This window comes from Macrotis lagotis, chromosome 1, assembly GCF_037893015.1.
Source record: "Macrotis lagotis isolate mMagLag1 chromosome 1, bilby.v1.9.chrom.fasta, whole genome shotgun sequence".
In the NCBI taxonomy this organism is placed as follows: Eukaryota; Metazoa; Chordata; class Mammalia; order Peramelemorphia; family Peramelidae; genus Macrotis; species Macrotis lagotis.
In genome coordinates this window covers 699,051,335-699,065,144 of record NC_133658.1, presented here as the reverse complement: position 1 = coordinate 699,065,144, position 13,810 = coordinate 699,051,335, and the positions used below count along the sequence as shown (strand labels likewise).

The 13,810-nt window shown below is 33.6% G+C and overlaps 2 protein-coding genes across 3 annotated transcripts in view; both read right to left on the bottom strand.

Annotated features, from left to right (window-relative positions):
- Window positions 1–13,810, bottom strand: part of TTC21B (tetratricopeptide repeat domain 21B) — a 108,376-nt gene that overhangs the window by 44,363 nt on the left and 50,203 nt on the right. For both annotated transcript variants that reach the window (XM_074215798.1, XM_074215799.1), the window contains exons 16-19: window positions 9,526–9,598; window positions 6,295–6,405; window positions 4,355–4,493; window positions 2,663–2,769 (exon numbers count right to left, since the gene is read on the bottom strand). In XM_074215798.1, the coding sequence (XP_074071899.1) occupies window positions 2,663–2,769; window positions 4,355–4,493; window positions 6,295–6,405; window positions 9,526–9,598 (430 nt within the window). The remainder of the gene's footprint in view (window positions 1–2,662; window positions 2,770–4,354; window positions 4,494–6,294; window positions 6,406–9,525; window positions 9,599–13,810) is intronic.
- On the bottom strand, window positions 6,412–9,517 carry LOC141507808 (BBSome-interacting protein 1-like). Its single transcript, XM_074215800.1, has one exon. It carries the CDS (start codon window positions 7,442–7,444, stop codon window positions 7,232–7,234), a length of 213 nt encoding a protein of 70 aa, XP_074071901.1. The 5' UTR covers window positions 7,445–9,517; the 3' UTR covers window positions 6,412–7,231.

The following is a 13,810-nucleotide window of genomic DNA, read 5'->3' as shown; positions in this document are numbered from 1 at the left end:
TTGGTACTTTCAGTCCTTTTTTTCCCCTTGTTTTCTCCCTATTATTCATTTTCTGAGTCTTTGATTCACCCCCTTCTGATGATGGTTTCTTTGCTGAAAGTATTTCAGACTCCTTCTGTACTAGGTAATTCACAGGGCACCAGCCTAGGTCTCTGCCTCAGGTGACTTTTGGGTAGACAGAGCTAGCCCTTACTGAGTCCTTTTATTCAGTCATCATGGAATATTGCACAGCTGACACATACTTTTTTCAGACCATGCATTTTGTCCAGCTTCCCCCATTTCTCAGCATTCTGGTTCATTCAGAGAACTGCCTAGTGTGGATCTTTGAGGCTCTGGGAGAAGGGAAGGGTTGAATGTGGTATGGAGTTCTATTTCAAATCTAGACATATATTTTGCCCCTTTCACTGTATTTATGGTTCTCCTGAAGACATTTTTGCAGCACATAACACTATCTGTCATAGTACTACTATGTGGCCAGTCTGGCAGAGCCATACTGGCAATTTATCCTGGCCAAAGCAGATTTCCCTAGCCTTGAACTGGGATCTCTATGGCACTGGGAAAAAGAGATCAGTGTGCTGACTAGGGCAGGCTCAAAGCAGATGGTATGGACTTTGGGTAAGGGATAATGAGCAAAATGTGGAAATTGGTTCATAGTTTTTGTTTATAAAATCTCCTTTTGGATTCCAGGTGTTCAAAATCATGGAGACAACTGAAACTTCTGTATCTTTGGTGTGTCTTTTCCATTTTGGAGAGATTTGAGAGGTTGAGGGATCAAGAGAAAATATTGAATTCTCCATTTTGTTTATTATACTTCTCAGAAGTTCTAATTTTCATCTAAATTATGTGGTTTGCCATTTCCTTCTCTAGATCATTTTACAAATGTGGAACTGAGGCAAACAGAGTTAAGTGACTTGCCTTGGGTCACACTGTTAGCTAAGTGTCTGAGGCCAGATTTAAACTCAGGAAGATGAGTCTTTTTGACTTTAGGCCCAGCATTCTATGCACTGTGCCATCTTTCTACCCCTTTCTATTTTTAATCAATAGCAAATAATTTTACTGATTACTGTTTTATAATATAATCTGAAGTCTGGAAGTGTTAATTCCCCTTCATTTCCACTTAAATAATCATTTTCCTTGAGATTATAGCTTGACCAAAAGAATCTAGTTGTTATTTATGTCTAGTTCAACAAAATTTTCCCTTGGAAGTTTCATTGGTATAGCACTAAAACTGTAAATAAAAATGGCCAAGCCCAAACATGAGCATTTAATATTCCTCCAATTATTTAAATTATTTGTTATTGCTTTAAAGATTTTTATAATTGTATTTGTATGTGTCTTGGTAGAATAAATCTCAACTATTCAATGGATTATGTGGTTATTTTGAATGAGACTCCTTTTTCTACTACTTTATTGCTGGATTTTGTTATTTATATGTAGAAATATTGCTGATTTCTTTATATACTTTTATTTTATTGACACTATTATTACAATTAATTTCTTTTGTGCTTCTCTGGAATTGTATTATTGTGAATTCTTGAAGCATTTTGTACCTTACACAATTTTGAAATGAACTGTATATTTCATTTGCTTGCATATATTATCTTATTTCTACATGTGGAACTGTAAGCTCCTTGAAGTTATCATTATTTCTTTTTTAATTACTTAGTGTTATACTACCTAAGAATTTCTAGGACATACTCAATAAATGGTTGTTGAAATGTAGTACATACTATTTCAAGACCAAAATTTTAATAGAATGTTCAATCTACTTAATTATATATTGTGACTGTTTATAAACAACTTCACAATTTTCCACCATTTGCTGTATTTTCTACTGAAAACTGAATTTTATACAAGAAGTAAAATCAGGCTATTATACTTTTAAGTCAGCTATGAATTCTATCAAACTGCTTAGGTGTCTGTAATCCAAAGCTACAATGAAAAAAATCACTATGTACCCAAAAAAACGTCATTCATATTTCCTATATATCGAAAGATGAAAAAAAGAAAAATTGACTTTTTTTAGGTGGCAAAGATGAAATAGTACATTCTCATTTTGTGTACGTAAAGCACTGCCTCCCTACTAATTAAATCTCCATAGTAGTTATATCCCAATAATAAAACTATAACTGTTTATAATATTTGTGATGTCATTTAATCATACCTCTTTTCTCTAAGGTTTATAAAATAAATAACTTCTATACTAGGGCACAAAATATAATTAAAGGTAAACAGTTATTTAAACAATAACTCAAAACTTTTAATAAAATATCATTTTAGTTACTCTAAACTAAAAGAAAAAAGGACATAAAATGTTAAAGCTGGTCTCTGTCCCTTTTATAACTAAAAAATTTGAGACCTTAAGAGGTTCTGTTATAGAGTGGTAGATCTGGTACTAGAAATCATACCTCTTGACTTGAAATTTGAGTTCTTTTCCATGATATCACTTCAGTTTCAAAACAGTTATTCATAATATTAAAACCAAAATGATTCTCATTTCATATAGCCTCTATATTCTGAATTTTCTTTGATGTTATAAACATTCCTTATTTAGGCCCATTTTTTCATTTCCTGTTTTTTTCTAATTCAACTAATGGGGAATGAAGGATGATTATATTTTTTACTTGCTTGAACATATATAGTATATTTCCTCCATTATTACCTGTTGCAATGCAGTGATTGCTTCATCAGGCTTTTCCATTTTGCTGTAAATTTTTGCTAGGAGAACTTGATAACGTCCATCTTCTATTAGAGCAGATAGTTCATTTACTAACAAGAAATTATACATAAAAAAAGAAAAAATTGTTTTAACTGAACAAAAATAAGCATTTTCAATTTTTCTTTTGAGAAATGATTAATTTTCAAAGTATGGAGTGCTAATTATAAAAGTATAGCCATGGTCTAGGTAAAAGATTGCTTAAAATCACTTGGGAGAAGAATTTTAGATAATAACTGAATGCAACTTTTACATTAATATCAAAATCTATAAATCCCCCCTCCTTCTACTTCTTTCCCTTGATCCAATGGAGCAAATGCTATGATCTCCTAATCTTCTTGCCAATTTATTTCTCCCCAGCAGCTTTCCTGGCTGACCACTAACCAATTCTCTTTCTTCTCTCCTCTCTCCCCTACTACTGTAGAAGAAAAATCAGAATTACTTTTAATTCATACTCTCAGGTCCCACTGTAAGTTGTGCAGGACTCCTTCAGGCAATTAACCAGTCTTAAATAAATATTCATACCTTTTGGTTGAACAAAGACTCCCTAAATATAGTTCTACTGATAAGATGGAGAACTTTCAGTTCTTATCACTTATCCTGTTGCAGCATCCTGCTAGGACTTGTTGCCTGATCTGCTAATGCACCTTAAGGACCTGGGCTTTTCCATCAACCATGTAGCTAGAGTCCCTTTTATGTGCCATTTCCTCAATTAGGGTGTGAGTTCCTTAAGGTCAGTGGTTGTTTTACTTTTCTATTTGTATCCACAAGGCTCCACACATCATAAATGCTTAATAAATTATTTTTTTGATCATTCATAAAGGATTTGATTATTTAAATAAAAAAAGCAAATAGATTCCAAATGTTACCCTAAGAAAAGAAGTAAAAGGCATACTCCTCCCTCCCATTTTTTATGATTTTTTTCTAGATATAGGTCTAGTTTTAGTATTGCTGGATCAAAGGGTAGGATCAGTTTTATTTCCTTTTGGGCATAGTTCCATATTGCTTTCCAAAATGATTGGATTAATTCACAATTCCACCGACAAGTGCATTAATCTCCCAATTCTAAGGCACACTTTAAATAAAGCGTAACAATTCAATTTATGATTTCTATAACCACTGTTATGACTTAAAGTATAAAAAAGAACTGAGTTTTTAGAAAGTTAAATTATAGACAAACACTGCTTCTATTATCCTATTCAAAAATATTTACAGTATTAAAAAATAAAATGATTAAAAATAAGAAACAAAAACATCTGAATTAACTGAATATTTCCTACCTTCAGCAGTTTTGTATAAAATTGCTCTGCAGGTAACAAGTATGTTCTTCAAAAAGTATAAATTTTTAAGTCTTATGAATTAAATTTTATTTTAAATGCACTCAAGGTACTAGATATCTACAGGAAGTAAATCTAGGGAGTAATATTTTATTGTGTAATTAATTATCTTTTTATCTTTCCATGAAAATTTTCAGATATGTTTGGTCAAGAGTAATACACTTGAATATTAAAGAACTAATACTAAACCCTGAGAACACCAAGATTCATGTTAAAGTAAAGATATATAAAAAACCTAAATTAGACAACTAATTTGTCTAATTAGGGTATATGCTATTTTAAATTAATAAGATATTCATACCAGGTTCATGGGATAAAGCATGTTGAATAACTTTCTCTGCTTTCTCATAACGTTTTAGTTTCAGTAAAAGCTCAGCCAGATCATAACAAAGAAAATTCTGTTGACCACTTTTCAGTGCAGCTTCATAGTATGTGATTGCCTAAAAATAAAACTCTTTTTAAGGGGGAAAGGCAATTTAAAAAGCATTCAAAAAGTTATTTTACATTTACCACAAACAATAAAGACATTATAAACAATAAACAAGCATAACTAACAGGAGGATAGTCTTGTACATAGAGATTCCCTGAAATAGCTTAAATTTTGTGAATTATATGTATGGAAGAAAGGTTTTAAAACTTCAAATATAATACATGACATCAAGCTGACTTTTTTTTCTTTTGAGACAGGGCCTATTACCTAAGCTAAAGGTGCAGTAGCTACTCATGGGTCTAATCCCAATACTGTTGAGGATGGATCCTTTAACTTTCTTCATTTTTCCAACCTGGATCAGTTTGTCCACACCAATGCAGCTTGCTGCCCATTGTTGTGAAGTGTTCACCACATTTTTGACAGATTCATTCCAGACACCCACTGTAACTTAGAATTTCCAAACTCAGAGATATACTGCCACCACTTCTTTTAGTAGCAGGGATTACAAATATCCCATCAGCCCCAACAACATTCTTTCTTATGAGAAGTTAATTCATTTACTTAAAATACAAATGAGACTGAAGTTATTTTGGTTCAACTTCATTGAGCAGCTAACATCACTGTACTTTAAGGCTATAAGATGTAGAAAATAAATAGATAAGGCTAATAATATCATAAATGTGATAGTCCTAAAGAAATTTGGCAAGAGTATCTACAGGTAGTATAAATGTATAACGAAAAACAAGTTAAAATGTTTATTTTCAGTGGATCAAAAAGGAATAGGAGAATCAGGAACATTCATACTTTATTATATATAAATAGCAACTACAATGTAACTTGAAAAATGGTGGTATAGGTCTTAGCTTATTTTTGTATTTAAGGAGCAAATAGTTACTATAGAAAACTAGAAAATTTCTATGTGTTCAAAAAATCCTGAAAAAATATGACATAGCTTTTAAGATTTTTCAGTCCACAAGTATCTAATAAACATTACTCTTTACTAAATACCAGAAATACCAAGAAAGCCAACCCTTCAACAACTTGTGTACAAAGTACTGTTCCAAACGTTGGGAAAAACTTTAATTAAGACATGACTCCTGACTCTAGGGATATTATCATTTAAGTGGGGGATGAGATACACAGGTAATTACAATATATAAAAGTTGAATACATTATAAAACTCTCTGAAAGGGAAGGTCTGAGGGGGAAAGTTTTACCAAAAGCAAGAAATAAGTATGATAAGATTTCCCAAAGGAAGGGATATCTGACTTCAATTTTAATCAGTCTATAAGCCAATGCTTATTATGTGCTAAGCACTGTTGATTCAAAAAAGAGGCAAAAGATATTCCTTCCCATTAAGGAGCTCAGCTTTAAAGGATGGAGAGTAATTTAGCAGGTGAAGAATACCAGAAAATATATTTTACTCATATGGAATAGAATGAACAAAGGTAGGAAGTCATAGCATATAAGTGGAGGAAGGTGGAAGAGCACAAACCACAATTAAAATAGGAATATGAAATAGGAAGAAAAGATAAGTGGATGTCAGATCATGGAGAGATTTCAGTGCACGGTAAAGAAATCTGATTTTTTAGAGGGCAGTAGGGAGCTATTTAAGATTTTAAAACAGAAGTAACATGACTATACCTCTGCAAAAAGAAATTCATTTCAAAAAGAAATTCCATTTGTGAATACATATTCAAAGTATGTATTCATCAGTTTTGCCTATTAATTTTTGAAAGGTTACTCTATGACACAGGGCTTGGGAGAGTTGGTCCCGTGGATGTATTCTCCACTACATAATATGTAAATACCTTGGAATAGTTATGAGTCTTGATCAGGGCTTTCCCAATCTTACTTGCCAGAATGCCATCTTTTGGGTTCTGCTTGAGAGCTTGCTCATATGCTTCTATGGCTTCTTCAGGCTAGAGTTGGCAGAAATAACCAGAGAGAAGAGTAACTAATAGATCAGATAATAAGATAAGTCTCATATCTCCTTCACTAATTTATTAATCTGGGCTGCTTTGTAAAGATAATTATGTGCAGCAACACTGAGAAGCTATATTTGTTTGGCCAACATTCAAGAGTTAAAAGGGATCAGTCATCATGATCAGGATTAGCTATTAGTACAACCACAACTACTGTGAAATGATTCCTTCCCTCCAAAGGCAGGGTGGCAACTGACAGGGTATACTCTCCCTGTCAAATCACATTAGAATCTAAAACTTGATAATGAAGACCACTTTATCATACATGCTATCTGACTGCTCCATTACTATGCCTAATCAAAAGGGCTGTTTATTATGCTTTTGATGATCTTTTCCATTTTCCATTAAAAAAATTAGAACACTTGACTCTTTGTCAGTCATCTATTTCTTCTTTTTTTTTTTTTTGGCATGCATAAAGGCCAATGTATAGAACTTTAATGAAGTTACATATTTTATGGGTTGGTTCTTGAATCTCTAAAATTGATAAAAGTAGAAATGATGCATAACATCTAGACAAAAACAAAAACAAAAACAATCACTAAACAGAGTACCAAAGATTAAAATAAATTGTGGCCAAAGTTGGAACATAGTCCATAATAGAAATTATAAAAGCTTAAATTTATTTTGTTCTTTTGATGACTTATATTTGTCCCCTTATTTTAAATGAATTTTAACTTTAATAAAAATCAAAAGTTTAGCAAACAAATGTGAATTACTTTGAAAAAACTATCAACAAGTAAAAGTTACAAAATTGGTGAATGAATCACTCCTTGGTTTGGTGCTGTTCCTTTTCTGTCATTTCCTGTTGGCGAATAGTTTCTTGTGCTGTTTGCTGCATTTTCTCTAATTTTTCAAGAGTCAGAGATTTTAGTGGCAGAAGTTTGGGTTTGCATAGCACCATTGTGGCCACATCTTCTACAGACAACTGCCCTTGTTTGGGAAGGACTCCCCGGAACATTGATTTCACTTCAGCCATATCAGAACTGCTGTATGTTGCACTTTTATTTTCCCCTAATTGTGCAGAAAGTAAGAACAGGAGATATCTGGCAGCTCTCCAGAGCTGGATAGTGGATGTAGTGTGGGCTTAGAAGTGCAAAGAGGTTGATCTGCAGTTTTGTACTAGGAAATGGAAGAATTGCCCATTCAACAGATCCAGTGCATATCTGGCTTGAGGTTATGTGCTGGGGTTCTGGTCCGGCTCGGCTCCGGGTGCCCCCGGGTGGGGGGAGGCATCTATTTCTTTTTTAAAAAAAAATTAATTATTTAAGGCAATGGGGTAAAGTGACTTGCCCAAGGTCACACAGCTAGGTCATTATTACATGTCTGAGGCTGGATTTGAACTCAGGTCCTCCTGACTCCAGGGTTAGTGCTCCATCCACTGTGCCACCTAGTTGTACCTCATCTATTTCTTAATTACAATTTTCCTTTTGTAGCTGACAATGTAATAACATGTCAAAATTCCTAGATCATTCTTAATAATGTGGAGCTTTTCCTTGAATGATGCTGAGTATAATCACCCACGCCTGTGCATTCTGGACAACTCATGTTCATTCTCTGACTTAAATTCATGCTGAGTCATCTCTCTGCTGGATACCTTCCTCCCTGCTTTCTCCTTATATGATGATATTAACTAAATACACAGCCTGGCATTTACTGGTTATTGCTTGTTTCTATCACATGAAATGTGAATACTAATATTCATCTTGTTCAATTTTATATCTCCAATGGCATGTTTTATTTCAGTTCTTTATCATAATTAATTTTTTGCTAATTTGTTTTAGCCTGCTCACTCAATACTCTTTGGAGAATGTAGTGTTCCACGACATGCAGTCACATAATAATATCAAAAGTTTTTTTATGCAATTAGGTAGTACAATGCAGGATGTAAAGTCAAGATGAGCTTCAAGTCCTATCTCAGACACTGCCCTGGGCTTGTAGCCTTAGTTTCCTCATCTGTAAATTAGGTGATATGATAGGTGAAATGATAATAGCACACGTATTATAGGACTGTTAAATGAAATAACAGATATAAAGCATTTGGTTTCCCCAAAAGATACAAATTACTGGTTGTGAATGTCTCATTGAAAATATCCTTTCAGTGTATGTATAGATGATTTCAAGAAATATTTTATATAGATAGTAGGCTGTTAGTTGATAGGTTCTTTTGTTTTGAGGTGGTGATTTGTACCATCTTTTTTTTTTAACATAAATCTGCCTTTGCAGATTTTCTACACAGTTGCCAGGTCCATTTGGTCCTCAAACTATCTTATATTTAGCACATATTTCCTATATATGTATATGGTCTCAATGAAAGCACTTAATTTTCTTGAGGGTAGAGACTGGCACTAGGAGGCACTAAAATGATTGTTGAATGGCTGACTTGAGTGAAGTTAACAAAGTATGAGGGTTTTTATTTTTTCCTCATACCTTTGGTATCTTCTTCTTTTAATATGACCTTATGATTTGACCTCTCAGTACCCTCTCTATGGATACCCGGTCTACTCCAACTATTTTTCCAATCTTTAATTTCTTTAGTGCTATTTCTACATCTTCTGAAAGTTCATGTGGAACTATTAATAGAAGCAAGTGTGGTAGTTATACTGTTATTGACTGCTTAAAAAGTTTGTTACAAAAATGACTGCAAAATTTTTCCATTTTGTCTTCTATTTGGTATCTTTCGTTTTCATCCTTAAATATTGTTTGCTTGGTTGGTTGGGTCTCTTCCTGAACTTTTATGGTTTAAAATAGTTAAGTACAGATTATAAAATGTTATGATATCTTTTTCTCATTTTTATTCTTTCTTCTACCTTTGCATTAATTTTGCTCTAACAAGGAGAGGTTACTTTACACAGATATCTGATTCAGTGATGACTTCCCACCATCAATAACTTTGTCTGTGAAAACAGAATAATTTCATTTTTATACATTTTTATATTATCTCAACAATTAACTAAAGATTTGCAAATTAGATGGTCTTATAGTTCTTACTACTTTATTTGAACTATTATGTGTTAATTCATAAGAATAATCAGAGTCAAAAGCACTGCAAGGTCTTACCTCTTGTATTTTCATGTATGCATCACCAAGGAGAAGAAAAGTATGAGGATTGGGCAATTTTTCTACAAGGTCTCTGGAAGACAAATTTTACTGATTATTTTTAATATGTGCAAATAGTCTTCTGAACCTAAAACTTACTTGCTCTCTAAGTCACAGACACATGATTTATAAAAATTAAAAAGTATTAATGTGCTTATTATATGTTTCACATTGAACTATTTTATAGTATAAAAGATACAAAGTCTAGGGTAAAAATTTGACAAACAATAACATCGATTGTCTCCTTAAATAGGGAAAATATTCAAAGTATTTACTAGCAAAATCTTGATTCAAGCTTAGGGAATTGAGTATTCTATTTAAATGGACTTTCTGATTAAATGAGTATTGACTAGAAATTCTGTTTTGTTTCAAACCTTATACCTACAAGTTTTCTAAAGTATATGTAGCTAGCTTTTTGCTTTTAGCAACTAAGTCAGGAAAATAAAGATGAGTTTTTTTTGATAATGCTGATCACTCTAATATCTAGGTTATACAGTGGACAGAGTACTGGATCTGGAGTCAGTAGGACTTGAGTTCAAATCCAGTCTCAAATACTTATGTGACACCTATGTAAGTCACTTAACTTTTACTTCAGTTCTCTTATCTAATAATAAATAAAAAAATCTACTTTCCCAGTAGTGTTGCGAGGTTTAAAAAAAAGATTTTAAAAAATACTTTGCAAACTTTAAAGCTCCACATAAACAATATCTATTATTTTTTACCTTCGGCCACATCTGAGGGTACCTTCAGAAGTCTGTAAAATCTCCCCTATCCAGAATTAGGTGAAAATGTTCCATTCTTGAAAACTCAAATTTCTGGATATTTGAGGCTTCAATATTCTGACTCTTTTCCCTTCTTTTGAAGGAAACCTTCTAAAATGTAATATATAGATAATGTATGTTGTATATGTGTATTTGTGTGTATATATGGATATATATGTATATCCCTGTCTTCATATAAAACTAAACATAATGTAACTTTCTTATTGACTAAGGGTCATCATTTTGATTACTGAATATATTTTTGTTCATTACTTGTAGATTGCATATAGAAATGAATAAATGCAAAAGACCTCAGAACTTGTTTTCTTGGGGTCTTTTTCATTTCAAGTCATTTATCTTTCACAAAGATGTGCAAATAATAGCAACTGCTGGATGATATAACTGAAAAATTAGTGAATTTAGAATGGAAGTAGTTGCCATAGTGACATTCTCTCATTTTTTCACCATTATCAATTACCTTTTGATGGAACAATATTCAAAATATCATTTCTTCATTGCCATTAGAAAAGACTGAAAATAACACTTGTAACTTGTTCATAGGTATGAAGTTTTATTCCATGTTAAGAATTTAGATTATGATGCTTTGGAGACAGTTTATACCAGTTTGCAAGTTCTGCTATTTACTAAGTATTTGCCAACTGATTGTCAGTCAAAAAAACATTTATTAAACATACCTAAGGAACCAGGAACTATGTGAAGTACTGCGCAAACAAAGAAAGGCAAAAGATAATCTTTGCTTTCAGAGAGTATAAATAGGGAGACTATTTGTAAGTAACTATGTAGAAATAAGCTAAATACAGTTACTTAATATTTGCTTCAAGTTCTTGTTCCTTTGCCTTTCTTTGAAAGGATTTCACTCTTAGGTTAAAATAGTGTTGACTTTGGAAATCTCTAAATTTTCCACCTAGTGATTAACATACATCCCAAGTCATACACTCTCTATTCCAGTGATTCTGAACTACCTTAAGTCATTAACTAAATCCTGCACTGCCCAATTTCTTATTCCCATTTCCCTCAAATACCTTCTACTCCAACCAAAAGTTATGCTCTCTGGACTACCTGCTTCATAATGTAACAAACTTACTTTCACCTCAAATCCCGCCCCCCTCCTTCCCTCTTCTTGATGTCCCTGAAACCTAGTTCTGTTTGATGACACAGGATCCCTGGGTCACCCTTTCCAGCAATGGCTGCAGTTTTACTCATTCCTCCCAACTCATGGGTTGAGGTGGGGAGCTGGAATACTTTTTGTTCTGCCTTGCCATTTCCACGTTCTCCAGATATTTCTCCTTCAAGATTAATGAAATTCATATCTATCTCCCATTCAAAACCCTGGTACCTGCTGCCAACAGATCTCCAGAACACTCCTCCTTTCCATGATGAGTTCAATACCTGGATCATGATCTTTTTCTTCTCCCCAACTTCCATCATCAAAATATACAAATTAATATTCTCTCAAATTATTTCCTCAATTAATTCTTTGTTTTTTTTTCTTTGTTTTAGCAAGGCAAGGTTAAGTGATTTGCCCAAGTTCACACAGTTAGGTAATTACTAAGTATCTGAAGCTGGATTTGAAGTAAGGTCTTCCTGACTCCTGGGCCAGTGCTCTAGTCACTTCCTCACCTAGCTGCCCCTCCTCAGCTTAATTCTTTCCTATGACTTACTTCTCCATCTCTCCTCAAAGAAACAACAAAGATGGTCATGGAGGCATATGGAGCACAGTGCAGTGTTGCAAAGCATGGAGTAACAAAGACAAGTTAAAATCTAGCCTCAGACAACTTAGCTCTGTTCCTATGGGCAACTCACTTTACCTCAGTTTGCCTCAATTGTAAAAATAGAAATAATAGCATAGAGTTGTGACTATCAAATGAGACTATTTGTAAAGTACTTAGCAAGTGTCTGATGCAATTCAGTGCTATACAAATGCTATTTATTATGTTGCTGTTGTTATACTTGATCTTTCCTTCACAATAAATGCATTATCTGTATGTACAGAAACTCTGTAAGTACTTTATTTGATCACAATCAATTAGCTTTCTACCACTCTCTCTGTCTTCTAATACCAAACCCTGTCCTTTGTCTATGCTGTAGCCTCCAATATTTTGGAGTTTTCTCCTAGGCTACAACCTTCACACCAGTCACATCTGCCACCTTTCCACATCCTGAATCTATAGTGAATCACTTCAACTCTAAACAAACATCTCTTCTCAAGTCTATTGCCTGTTATCTTACTGCCAATTGTTCCCTGACAAGTCTCAGTCTGAGGTTACTCCCATTATTTATTGCCTTCATTTATATGCTGAATAAAGGTAGAAGATTAATACAACCAGACTGAATCAAATACAAATTTATGTTACATATCTTCAACTGGTCTCCCACTGTAGTAAGTCAATCCTTTGCAACCTCCTTAATTAACTCAATGTTCCCCTCTTCCACAAGGGCTCTTCTAAATCTTTTTATTCCTCCTGAAAACTCCCATTGCTCCCCCACCCCTCTCAACTGAGAACCTTGCCTTATAGTTCACTGAAAAAAGATGAGGCCATTTGTCATGAGCTCCCTATTTTCTTCTCATTCAATATATCCAAGAGACCTTTTGGCATTATCTTTGCCTCTACCTGTCTTGACAAGAAGAAATGGGCCTTCTCCTTACCAAGGTCAACCCCCCTCTACAGGAACAAGTGATCCCTTATGCCATCTCCTTTAGTAGACTGCCCCTTTTATCATCTCACTTATTTACTTTCAGTCTCTCTCCCTCTATTGATTGCTTCCTTTTGCATTCATTTTGCATACAAAGTAAAGTCTCCCCCAACTTCAAAAATCCCTTGTTTGATCCATTCATTCTTGTGAACTAGGATTCATAGCTCTCTTGTACTTTATGACTAAACTCCACAAAAAGTTTAGTTCCAACTCTAGTAAGGTGAAGAGCAAGAACTCTCAAGGGGATAAGTTCTGGGCACAGTGATTCCAAAGTAATTGGTGAAGGATATAAGAAAAAATAGGAAATGATACTAGGATAATTTGAACATTCTTCATCTTCATTTTAATATGCATATGGCAGGGAGATAAAATTTGATACATTCAGTTTTCTCTGACACTTCTCATCCTGATCCCCTTCACACGCCCTCCATCTCTTATACAATAGAAGCCAGATCATCTTTGTGAAGCCAGATCTTTGTGAAACTAAGTGGAAAGAACTCTGAATTTAGAGTCTGAATTTAAATCATAATTTCAAATCCTGGTTCATTAATTAAGTTACTTTCATTCTCTGGGCCTCAGTTTGTTTATCTGTAAAACGAGAGAATTAAACTAAATTTATTCATTCAATATGCAATTATTTTCATGTGTGAGCCACTGAAGTGAGCACTGAGGATAAAAAGACAAAAAAAAGTTTAAAAGAAACATGGTATAACTATTACATTGTTGGTGGAGCTGTGAACTCATCCAACCTTTCTGGAAAGAAATTTGGA